Genomic DNA, 12,898 nt, shown 5'->3' on the forward strand with positions numbered 1-12,898 from the left:
AAGAAATGCAATCAAAAGATTCATTTGGAACCTGACCTAAAACACCCTGAGACACAAGAGGACGCAGTTTTTCTAAGGAAGTGTGGGCAAGACGCTGATGCCATAAGTGAAGGGTAGAGGGAGAAGAAGCAGCACAGAGATTTGGTATAGGAGGAATATGAAGATTCTCGAGTTCAAACAACCTTCCGACCTTACATCCAGTTCCGATGATTTGTCCCGTCCGAGGATCCTGTACACGACAACCAGAAACGGAAAAAGTGACTTCAAAACCCAGATCAACAAGTTGACCAACAGATATAAGATTGAAGTTTAATTTGAGAATATAATAAGTATCAGGAAGATTAAGAGTTGACTGAGATATAGAACCCTTGTGTGTTGCGTGCAAGAGGGAGCTATTTGCAGTATTAACAGAAAGTCCATTTGTAGTGGTAGACATGGACGAGAAAATATTACGCAACGGAGAAATGTGATTAAAGCAACCTGAGTCAAAATACCATTTAGAATTACCTGGAGGGATGGAAAAAGCAGTAGGTGTATTACCAGAAACATAGAGAAGACGCTGAAGAAGAGATGCAATATCAGAAACAGAGACAGGAGACGAGTTGAGTGGACTAGGACGAGGTGGGCGAGTAGGACAGACAGTAATTAAATGTCCTGAGAGCTTGCAGTAACAGCAAAACAGTTGTGAACAATGGTAGCTAATATGACCTTTCTGGTGGCATATGCGGCATTCAACAGAAAGACAGTTGGGGAAGAGGTGCTCAGAACGGTTACAGTTTCGATAGAATTTATCCTTTCTGTCTGTGGCAGCAAAAACATATGGCTTTTCCATGATAGTAGTCACAAAGATCAAAGCGAGGAGAGAAAACGGCAATTTCGGAGTAGAAAATGAGAAATCGGAGTGCAGAATCGGAAAGAGCTCACCAAAAAACTTTAGGGAGGGTCCCACTTCTCTGCCACGTCAGCACCACGTCAGCAATGACGTCAGCGCCACGTAAGCAAACGATGACACGTGGCGACACCTGAGAGGAGCAAGAAGACAGCGTGGCGACGAGGTGGCACGCGGGTCGACCGCGGGCCGGGTCGGGTTGGTCGCGGGTCAGTGGATACCAAGGATGCCTTGCGTGGCGACACGTGGAAGCGCCAGGAGCGTCTGATCGCGTCCAAGATCCAACGGCTGCTGAAGCTTCTGGAAGGCAAAACAATAGAGGTGGCCAGCAAGGTTTCGGCGGCGCGTGGCGCCGCGTCCGGAGACGTCTGGTGGCGATGTCGGCGGCATTGGAAAGCTGACGAAGAGAAGATCACAATGATTCCGGAGGTGACGAACCAAAGCGTCGGAAACAGATCGAAAAAAGAGAGCAAAGAGGCACGGGTAGAATCTGGAAGGAAGATCAACCTGGTCGTGGCAGCGTCTTTCGGTGGCGCGTGGAGGCGCGTCTAGCGGCGGATGGCGGCGGTTCTGGTTGCGTTGGAATCACGGCGACAAGACGAACAAGATGATTACAGAGATGACGAACCAAAGCGTCGAAAAGGTAACGAAAAAGAGGCCAAAGAACACTGCCGAAAAGGAAAAAAAAAACAATGGGGCTATGAAAAAAAAGGACCTAAGCTCTTGATACCATGTTAGAAACAAGAGACTGAGAGAGTAATCTGAAAAGTGTATTATTAAGTTGTGTTGAAAGGTACAATATACAAGGGGTATTTATAGGTGGTAAATGAATCAGAGCAATAAAGGCATAGAATTCTACAATTAATATACAGATATACTAGACGATACTAATTGATCTAAATTGATTCTAATGATTCTCTAACAATCACCAACAATACTAATATTTTGCTAACATTTTTATTGCTTCCGATTTTTTCTGATTTTATCATTAAATAATTTCGGTTTATTTTAGTTTATTTCAGTTCATTTGTGTGTTAATTGGGGTTCACTTGATACTGCTAATAAGTATTAACCAAATTTTTTATTTCTTAAATAATTTCGGTTTATCCCTTAGTTTAATTGAGGTTCATTTGGATCTAAAAATGATTTCAATGTATTTTTGTTGATGATCGGGTCTTTTTGACTATTTATTCAAATCTGAACTAATTTCGATTCATTTATGCGTTAATTGAGGTTCATTTGATGCTGCTAATAAGTATTGACCAAATTTTTTATTCTTTAAATAATTTCGGTTTATTTCTTAGTTTAATTGAGGATCATTTGGGCCAAAAAATAAATTTAATATGTTTTTGTTGATTATTAAGTCTTTTTTTAGCAAAGAAGAATGAAATTATTTATTATTACTTTATTCAATTGTATTCGATTTTATTCCATTCCATTCAATTTGTTTTGAAAGATTGAAAGTCATTCTAACATTCGGACAAATTATTCATTGACAACACACCTAGATTGCAAATGAATCAAAAATAACTCCTGCATTCTATTCAAATTCAAATTCATAAATAATACTGATTTTAGCAAAGAATGAGAAAATTATTTATTATCACTTTATTCAATTGCATTAGATTTCATTCTGAGGAGGATGAGGAGGATGCGGAGGAGAGAAGAAGAACCTGCATGAGCGAATTTAGAATAAGAAGAAGAAGGAGCGGCAACAGGGGGCGAAGAAAACGTGTGCTCGTATATATAAATGACTTGGTTGGACTTGGTTGCTAATATAACTTGGATGCCGAACATTATTGATATATACGAGAGAAAGAGAATTATCTATTAATGTGAGGAGATATTATTATTATTATTATTATTATTATTATTATTATTATTATTATTATTATTATTATTATTATCCAAGGGCCTATTCTATTTTATTTAGTTTCATTAAAAGCTTAAGGACGTTTTTTTTTTCCAGTAAACACTTCCTAACTTTATAATTTATATCGATATTATTTGAACATTTATCATCAAAAGACTAATTATAAACCAGTTTATTATTCATTTGTTTGACAATTTAAAGGAGGCTAATTTTTTTAGTAATAGAAAAAAATGTGTAATTCAATATTATAGTTAATTGGTATGTTTTTTTATATAAATTTTATTTTTATTTTAAATAACAAATCAGATTATGGATAGTTCGATTTGTGATGAAATAAATTTTTTTTCGATATAAGCAAATCTCCTATTAGCTTGATTAAAAAAAATTTTTAACGCTATAGCGTTTAAAGAACAGGCAACTCTCTTATTGGAAATTATAAGTTAGTATAATATAAGTAAACAAAACAAAAGGCTCACATTTTCCAATTTTACCTTTTTTATTTGTGAATTATTTGATAATATATATGAAATTCTAATCTTTGAGCCTTAAAATAAAATAAAAAGTTTAGGGTCCCAAAAATACCATTGTGTTATTTCTGAATGGTCAATAGTGACATACCTTTCGACTGGCTTTTCTTGAGTTCTGATCATTCCATCTATCACACAACTTCCAGAGTCCAGACACATATATGTGTCCCTTTCATTCCTCCATGAAACAAATTATATTTCTTTATGCCATGCATTTTTTCCATTATTTTCTTAAATATCAGATATTCGTTTCCTCTTTTCGTTTTTTTCCTCTTTTTCATAACACAATAACTTTATCCATTATTTCTCTTACTCTATTGAATTTCTTGTAGTAGAATCAACAAATAAATTGTTCTCAAAATTCCTGGACACTACAATTGGAATTTTAATTATATTAAAATATGATTATTTATATATTTTTTATCGGCTCAGATTTTAGAGATAAATAATGTCATATAATAGAATATCAGAATTTCTTTTAGTCGAGAAAAAAAATTCAGACAAATAAAAACAAACCTATGCAAAATTCAGCAATCCAGAAAAAAAAAAATAACTCATTCATGTATCTCCTCTTATTATCATTTTAAGCTTTTGAGACATAATTTCGTAAAAGGTCGTAGTATATAAGAGGATAGATGATCGATGAGTCAATAGTTATAAAGATAACTCATCTATGAGATTCAATAACAATGTCCACTCATGGTGACAAAAATTCAAGCTGAGAATTACTCTCTCTCTAGATTTTTGGCACAATATATAGAAACCTGTCCTTTGCGAAATTGAATAGACAATTTCAAGAAGGGCCATAGAACCCAGGTAGAAAAATCTGAGTTCAACAAAGAAAAGAGTGCCATGAGATTAGTCACATTAAAATGTTGTCAACCCTGACCTGCCACAAGGGTTGCCAAACCCAAGTTAAATTCATTCCCTATTCCCTTCCTAATCCCCAAAACCAATATCAAATTTGGGTTTAAGCTATAGGATACAAAACTTAAGGGCACCAGCACTTCGTTCAGTTGCTTCAAGATCTTTCTACTACCTGTTCAAAATAAAATTTAATCATCTTAGAAATTGAGTCCAAAAAAAATTGGGTATGCACTGTGGATGCAAACTTACCTGGTTAAATCCATGCTGATGTTTCATAATTCGTCGTGTTTTTCGGGTTGTTGCGAATTCAGGGAGTCTAACTTGTGTTGTAATTCCTATTTACGTACAAAAAATCACCGTTAATACCATGTCAAGAGAAGGTCGATTTGTGGTTCGTTAATCATATAATTACAGAAGTACCTTCAACTTTTCCTCTTTACAAAGAGCTGGGGTAGATAACAAAGCTACATATCTGTAAGGGGGTCAGTGAAACAACAATGAGAGAGAGAGAAAGCATAACGTAGAAAAAAGTGTGAAAAGAAAGAGGAATCATGAAGGCTCGAGTAAAAACGACGAAATGAGAAATAGAAATAGAATCCCTACTCGCATCGGCTTGGTTCATCCACATCTGTAATCTCATTTTTCAGCCCGCATCTCATCCTAACCTGTTGAAAAATGAAAAATGAAAAAATAAAATAAAATAAAAATATCATTATCTAATGTAGACAATTTAAGTGTTTTCTTAAATAAAAAAAATAGAAATATGAACATTTTAAGTTCTGATTTTCCATTGGAAACTCCGCTAAGTAATTAGGTTTTTTTCCCTGTCTTCCAGTTAATTATGGAAAGTTAAATTGCAATTGCCTACCATCCAAAAATCGAAAAAGGTTCACCAACCAGAACACCTTGACAGTGCTCCCAGAAAACCGGGAAGCACTACTTTAACATACTCCAATGAAAATACTATCTCTACAGATACTATACCAGACACTTTTAACATCTAAATTAAATTTAATATATTTTTACCGGAAAGGGAAAACAATATTGATGTGTCAAGTCGTGAGAAATGGCTGCACAGAACTTCTAAAATTACAAACATATATATACCTTCATGCTTCTATCAGGACCATTCCAGCATCTATCACCATTGGAAAATGCCATTACTTTATAGGAGTCCTCAAATTTGTCCCAGCGGCTGTAAACAGGAGCACAATTATTCTTGTCTCTTTTAGGGAGGAAGGAGAGGAAAGAAAGGGGGAAAGACTATCTGGTTTCATTAGTTAATGTTTGCTTTCATCTTAACTCGAGGAAAGCGGTAGAGCAAAAACTATAAAATAACCAAAATCTTACCCCAAACGGGTAGTTGAATAGCCCTCCTCCTGAGATGCCTGATCATAAGGGCAGACTTTGTAAGTGTACCTGAACCAAAATTTCCATCACTAGAAAGTGAGATCATAGGAACTTTCAGAGTTGGGATTAACAGAAACACCAAATACAACAAAATAAACTAAACCAGTGGAGAACAGAAATGTAACTTGTTCTGTTTACTCTCAAAGCATCGGTCATAGAATGAATAGAACTCGCTCTCTGGACCTGTATGAAAGAAGTTACACTTCAGTTTATTTGAGCAAATTCCATAATCCACATCTTAACAAGTACAATTAAAATGCTATGATAATGACAAATGTTACCAGCATCATACTAACCAAAATCATGTTTTAACTTTTGTGTCAGACTTGATACTCTTGACTGTAATTTTGACAACTTGGAACTCAACTCATCGTATTCTTTTCGTACACGAGCAGCATCTAAAGAAGCCAGAGAAAAAGACAAAAAGTTATATGCATCCAGATATGCAATAGTGTAATACCAGTAAGTAAAACAACAATGTGTACCTGTCTGGTTCAATGGAGTCTCGAAGAAATTAACAGCCTTAAAAAGTTTCCGCACAGTTCTCTGTATTTTTGTTAACCAAGAAGGACTATCTGTTGTCACCACATCTGAGCTCATTAGAATCATCTCATCACAAGTCCATTTATATACCAAATTTAAATAACAAATTTGCATTAGTAAGCATGACAAACCTGACAAGTCTGGTTCACCTTCAAAATCTGTGTCAGGTTTGTAAGAGGAACTGACATCATCACGCTCATCCTCTCTAAAATCGTCTTCGGTTTCATCTTCTCCATCATATCTGTTGCTGTCATCGTCAGTTTCAGAAGCATAGCCTTCATACTCCCCGTTATTGGACTCACTTGTGAGATCTTCCTGTTCTTCAGTTTTCTTTGCATCTTCAGCTTCACCACTTTGCTTACCCCCCTTTTGTCCTGTCCAACGAGAAGCAACAAGCTGTCCCAATTCTTCCTTTGATAATCCCTCAGTATTTTCAGATGCATCATTTCCCTGCAGATGTAACACAGACAAAAGAACAAGCAATAAGACTAAAGGAGGGAAGCTGAACTACAATTTTATCCATAACTTTAAAATGGTATATAAATCCCAAGGGGAGGAGAGATGGTAAGGAATGAAAATATGAGATCCCAAAGGTAGATAATATGCAGTAGGTGGTTAAAAAAATTATATGTTCAATACTGATAACTAGATTATATTCAATGCCACAGAGCATATGAATACTAATAGCCATAAACTCTACTAGGATACAAAAACAAAAGGCAAGCAGGGAACATTGGTCATCATATTTGTCTTAATGCAGAATCCCTCATAATAGTAAACAGGTAGTTAAGAATGTTAGATGACAACGAAAGTGTGACCCAATTTCGAAGTTGGATTTTTTGAGACAGCTCATAAGAAGGAATTTGAAAATTTTAACAGTGCTAGACAGAAGTGGGTTTCTGGCTATCTCTCGAGTACAACTTTTTATTGATTGCTGTTGATGTTCCTTGATTTTCTAATATTCTTTGTAAGTTGCACGGTTCCTTAATAAGTCTCCAGCCTAGACTTTGGCCTAGCCAACTTAATAAATAAGCTAGATGAAGACCTTTCAAAGAGTCATATTTTGTAAAATAGATCAGGCTATAGACTACAGAAAAGATGTATTGGAGGACTAAGCCTATAGTATACTATTATTATTGTTATAGTAAAAGCATTTTGAATTTTTTATATATTTAGAGATAGATTCTGTGACCTATATTTAATAAACCTTCTAACTTGTTTAGAGACATGTACTTAAGTATATTTTCAACTCTTTTGGCATATTTAAAAATAAGGCCAGAGTCTAGTTAAAAGACTTGACTTAGTTTGGTAAAGCTTTTTGAAGAGGTGCTTGTGCTTTTCAAAAGCATAAACTCTTCATTTTGCGTTTGGAAAATAAAAAAGACTATATGCTTGTGCTTGCAGCTTTTAAAAGATAGAGATACTTTTAAAAGCACCTAAAGCAGGATCCAGGAATTTTAATATGGAAGGGCCAAATTTTAGACGAACTTTTTAATTATTTTTTATTATATTTTTTCACTTTGTAGAAGTAATTTAGACATAACATATAGTTATTGAGTTGGTTTTTCAAAAGTTTATCAATATATATATTAAAAAATTTATAAATTCTTTTTTACAATTTTATTTTTAGCATGACAGTTATATAAAAGAAACATAACAATATCAATAGTACATTATGAAATTATAAAATATCAATAATTTATAATGTATTTAGTTAAAAAATTATCACATATCTCATTAATTAAAATTAATTCTTTCAAAAATTTGAAAGCAAATTATAAACTATTAATTATGTAAAAAACACAGTACCCTTATAGAATACAAGATACAAGGTATCTTTATAAAAAATTTTCTTTTAACAACGTAAATTTAAAAGAAAAATGAGTATTTTTTTTATAAGAAAAGAACATCTAAAGTACACAACGTGATTACCAAAATATAACTATGTAAGTCATTATTAATATTTTATATAATAATATAAATGTTAAATATGTTAATATTAAAAAACAAATGAATTTTTTTAAAAATAGACATAAAGATGATTATATAAAAAACTAATTTGAAAAATACAAAGACTTGAGGGTATGATATTAAATGGTTAAGTGAAAAATATTAGTAAGCTAAATAATTGAGACATAAATTCATCACATAGTGAAAAATAATAAATATAAAACTATTAAATTATACAATATTTTTTATTTCTTTTAACACATATTTCACATATAAGTATAGTTAGTTAAAATTTTGGGGGGCCGAGGCCACTACACACCCCCCTCTAAATCCGTCCCTGACCTAAGGTGGAGCTTTTCAAAGATGGTTTATACTTATCAAAATTAAAAGTCTAATATAACCTCATACATTGATTAATATCCAAATTTAATTGTTACAGTAGTGTCTATTATAGTATTTCTAAGTTTTAAAAGTTATTTTACCAAACATACTTGTTGCTTGTACTTATTGAAAGCCATGTTTAATTTAATTTACCAAATATACGTGCTACAACTTTTTAAAAGCTAGTTTTCATAAGCTACTTTTGAAAAATAAAAATTTTACCAAACCAAGCATTAGTATCAAGGGTTCTAAATAGGCTTAAAGGATAAGGCACTAAAAAAGCAATGTGCCAAGATTTAGGCTTCATTTCAACAAAAATAAGTTTCCTTTTTCAACAAGAAAAATCTTGATAATATCCAATATGTGAGATCAAAGGACTGCTGTTTCACACCTCAACTATTCATGTTCATCTTAAAATCTTCAACATGTTGAGATTTGAAACAACATCCTGACTTCTCTAGTCGAAAGCAGTAAAGCTATTTGCCACCAGAAATATTCTGCAACCGCTGGCATAGCATTCTTTTTGTCTTTTTTTTTTGCTGACTGTTGGCCAGGAGAATGAGTAGTGACTATATAAAATAATCAAGTTCAACTGTCTTGGCAGTAACATGACCTTTCCTTGAGACAATTCACTGTGTTTTTCATTTTGTGTCTCAAGGACCAGGTGCAATATCTTGTAGTATAACAACCCATAAGAGTGGAACAGCCACGTAAAACATATTTATGAATTAATCAGATCAATAAAGTGAATAAAGCCTAATAAATCAATTTTGAAATATGTAACTATCAAAGGAAAACACATATGGATAAACTCCAAGCATAGTATGAGATTGTGAGCATGGGCTATGGGGATACCGTATTGATTATTTCCTCAGAAGACTTTTTCTCTTCAACCCTCAAATCAGTTTCTGATTTAGCAGCATGTTCTCCCTCAGCACCCTTTACACTCTACATCAAGGGAAAACCAAATTGAAGTGTTCAAATAGTTCCATATCTACTGTGCATACTAGAAACATCAACAAAATTAACACAAGATCAGAAGAAAAGAAAATATGCAATTCTATCAAATTTTACCCACCTCCTCCACTTCATTAAGCAGAGATCCTTCACTACTAGGACTATCTGTGGCTCCATCATAACTATCACCTACATCTGATTGCTCATACTTCGTTTCATCCTATAAGAAAAACTTTAATGTCAAAATAGAAGAATGCAAACACCATGGGATCATGCAGCATGATCACACACACAAGAAAAGGAAAAACATGTAAGAGAAGAACCACCTCACTGGAGGATGGTAGAAAATGTTCATTATTAATTAGTTTCCAAATTCCTATCATTGTTTGGCAGTGAATGTATACAGATAGAAATCAACAATCTGAGACTTCCTTGTCATAATCATAAAATATAAACAAGATATTGCCTTTCATTATTAGAATATAATAGATAAATTAAGCAACTAAGGGTTTATGAAATATCAGGAACATCATATACATAGTGTATGCCATATCGTACAGACAACTAAATTAGAACAAAATTATTCAATATAGCAAATTCTGATTATACAGTCAGGTTCTGCAATATAAATATTAAATAGCAAACATGAAGTACATGATCAATGCTGATCAGCAGGAGAATAATATAGAATTCCAATTTTATCATGGTTACTGACCGCAGCATAGTCTTTGGCATCTGAATGCTTTCCTGCTTCATTTGTATGCCGTGCTTCTTCTCCAGTAGCTGCAGATTTTTCTTCATTAGCCTTCTCCTCAGCCTCCTTTTTCTCTTTCTCTTCTTTTTCCTTCCGTAAGCGCTCCTTCTCTTCTTCCTTCTCTATTTCTTCTTTATGCTCTGCAATGGATGGAAAATAAACTTCTGAAGAAATAATTTCACTGATAGCATGGAAAATTTGATATAAGAATGACATCGTAGCATGGTGTAAACGTTACATGATAAAACTACTTTACAAAACATGGAAAATTTGTCCCCTCCTCAACTATAGTCTAGAGTTTGAAAAATGCAAAACCAAACGCTCAAGTTCTATATTTAATAAACACATAATGATAATAATAACCTTTGTCAGTTGTGGTACATTTAAAATGCTTTTACTAAACCAATAAAGGCATCTAACACCTCAAACTGAAATATCGACATTTAGATTTCGGCATTCCAATTTCCAAAGCAGATCTATGGATATCCTTCTAGTTCTAATGCAACATAAACCTATTAAAGCAGATAACATTTTTAAATGAAGTGCACATACACATGCCATAGTTTAGCTATTTTGTCTTGGTACGCGTGGTCACTATTGTTATGATCAAATTCCTTAAACAAAATGCACATAATTCATTACCCTCAGGTAAACAGGCATGAAAAAAAAAAGTGATACCTTTTAGCTGTTGCACAATCTCTTTAAGTGTGCTTTCTTCTTTTTTCAGTTTTAAAAGTTCAGCCTTGTCCTTATCTAGAGCTGATTTTGCTTTTTCAATTTCATCCTTCCGGAGCTTGACACCATCTTGATATGTGGCAATCTTCTTTTTCAGCTTATCGCGAGCAACTTTCCCAGCTTCCCAGCAGGTATTTGAGCATGTTACTTTGCCATCATATTCATCAGTTCCATCACAGCAATCTATACATTACAGCAGGAGAGTAAAAACAAAAGTTACTTCCTTCAGAAGCAAAGGCCACTAATTTATCAAAAAATGATAATTTAGTTTTAACTTTATTAAGAAGCAGGCAGCACTTATAAGCTAATGTCAAAATAAAAGTAAGAGAATCCTAGATCATGTGTAATAACGATATATACTATAGACTACTCAAACATTCCCACCGAGAATAACAACACACTACAACGACAGCTTTTCAACATAAATATGAAATCTGACCACCAAATCCAAGTTCCAAAGAACACTGAAAAAGTAGTTAATACATAACGACCATCTAGACATGCGTCTAAATCTGTAGGAACAATATCCTAATCATGCACATTATCCAATTTGCGCACATTTTCTCCTTTCACTTCTAATTTTCTTCTCCTTACTTAGATTATGAACCCTACTCACCGCAAATTCCATCGTTCACCCTAGACGAAAACAGGGAATTAGGGACATGCCCTGCATTATGACAGTAAAATTTTCCACCGGGACATGCTGATGTACCTGAAAGCCAAAGCCACAAACAAAAACAAAAATAGCCAAATTTCAGAAACACTCGATGATCCAATAGGAAACAAATAAAATGAATCATGAAATAATAAATTAATAGAAAGCAAAACAGTAGTAAAAAAGTTAAAAACCAGGCTCATCGGTGCCATCGGGGCAGTCGCAGAAATCGTCATTGAGCTGTGCTCTGGTGAATTTTCCCGATCCATCTTTGCATCTTATTACATCCGAAGACTTGTAATATTTCTCATCTATCCAAAAAAGAAGGTAACATTCCGAATAATCTCTTTGGAATTTTTGACTAAACATAATAATTAATAATAGTAAAAAAAAAAAAGAAGTAAAATGTTTCCATGTGAAGAAGGAAGCTGAACCTTGGGGAGCGATTCCGAAGAAGGGGTCATTGGGAACTGAAGACGAACAAAATGGGAGGCATAAAAATAACAACGCTGTGGAAATGACGATGACACCCGTTCCCATTCGCAGCTTCATCATCTTCTGCCAAACGCAAAATTAAAAAAGAAAATAATGAGAATACTTGTATAAATTAGCAAGGTAGATAGATCAAGGTGCGTTTGGTAAGTGTGTTTAAGTAGAAGCAGTTTCTAGAAGCTTTACCTTGTTGCCACCCTCCGTTCGTAACTCACTCACGCGACTCAGCGAGTAGAGCTGCCTGCTACGGCTGACACTGGAAATGAGATTTCATAATCCCTTCCCCTCAACAATTCAACAACTACTTAATATCAATCATCAACAATTCTGAACTTTTTTTTTGACGCACCTCTTGTATTTTCTACTTTTCTAAGTATCAATTATGGTTCTCTAATTTTGTATGTGGGGGTGTTTCTTTCATCAAATACTCAAATATAGTGAACTTGAATTTTTGTTATTTAAATAGAATATTATGAAATTAGGCATAGAATTAATAATTATTAAATAATTTTTATTTAATTTTAACTATAAATTAATCTTTTATATATTATTTAATTATTAAATTTATCTTCTATTTTATAAATTATTATTTTATTATTCATTTATCATATTTATTATTAATTAGAAACAAAAACAATAATAAAATATATTTTTCATTCATCATGATTTTTATACATATTTTGGCAATATGAATTAACGAGTTTTTTGGTCTTGATCCGTTACATCTATAAATACTAGAAAAATTGTATTTTTTGGTAATTTAATCGATTGGACGTACAACACAATCACTTAAATATCACATGTGTTTTTAAAATTCAATTTATTGGTAGTGTTATCAATCAATTGAATTTCTCAAAGCAATAAA

General features: G+C 33.3%; 1 protein-coding gene across 2 annotated transcripts; it reads right to left on the reverse strand.

Moving 5' to 3' along the window:
* Nucleotides 1–3,873: 3,873 nt before the first annotated feature.
* Nucleotides 3,874–12,426, reverse strand: LOC130976572 (glucosidase 2 subunit beta). Of its 2 annotated transcripts, none has more exons than XM_057901461.1 (18): nucleotides 12,220–12,426; nucleotides 11,976–12,099; nucleotides 11,736–11,852; nucleotides 11,503–11,598; nucleotides 10,830–11,069; nucleotides 10,113–10,291; nucleotides 9,519–9,617; nucleotides 9,296–9,388; nucleotides 6,241–6,559; nucleotides 6,052–6,156; nucleotides 5,863–5,964; nucleotides 5,692–5,749; nucleotides 5,507–5,575; nucleotides 5,264–5,351; nucleotides 4,760–4,821; nucleotides 4,577–4,628; nucleotides 4,406–4,491; nucleotides 3,874–4,328 (listed from the first exon to the last, which is right to left on the reverse strand). In XM_057901461.1, exons 2-17 carry the CDS (start codon nucleotides 12,094–12,096, stop codon nucleotides 4,429–4,431), a joined length of 1,863 nt encoding a protein of 620 aa, XP_057757444.1. In that variant the 5' UTR covers nucleotides 12,097–12,099; nucleotides 12,220–12,426; the 3' UTR covers nucleotides 3,874–4,328; nucleotides 4,406–4,428. The 2 variants fall into 2 exon arrangements, with proteins under 2 accessions (XP_057757444.1, XP_057757445.1); XM_057901462.1 differs by having other exon boundaries at nucleotides 3,875–4,328; nucleotides 6,052–6,141.
* Between the last annotated feature and the right edge of the window lie 472 nt (nucleotides 12,427–12,898).

This window comes from Arachis stenosperma, chromosome 4 (genome assembly GCF_014773155.1).
Source record: "Arachis stenosperma cultivar V10309 chromosome 4, arast.V10309.gnm1.PFL2, whole genome shotgun sequence".
Taxonomy (NCBI): domain Eukaryota; kingdom Viridiplantae; phylum Streptophyta; class Magnoliopsida; order Fabales; family Fabaceae; genus Arachis; species Arachis stenosperma.

What these genes read in the sequence shown, in the direction of transcription:
- LOC130976572 (XM_057901461.1), bottom strand. Translation starts at nt 12,096, where the DNA reads ATGATGAAGCTGCGAATGGGAACGGGTGTCATCGTCATTTCCACAGCG. An exon ending in TGCTTAATGAAGTGGAGGAG is followed by an intron (nt 9,389 to 9,518) that starts GTGGGTAAAATT and finishes CCCTTGATGTAG; the next exon opens with AGTGTAAAGGGTGCTGAGGG. An exon ending in TATTCAACTACCCGTTTGGG is followed by an intron (nt 5,352 to 5,506) that starts GTAAGATTTTGG and finishes TCCTGTTTACAG; the next exon opens with CCGCTGGGACAAATTTGAGG.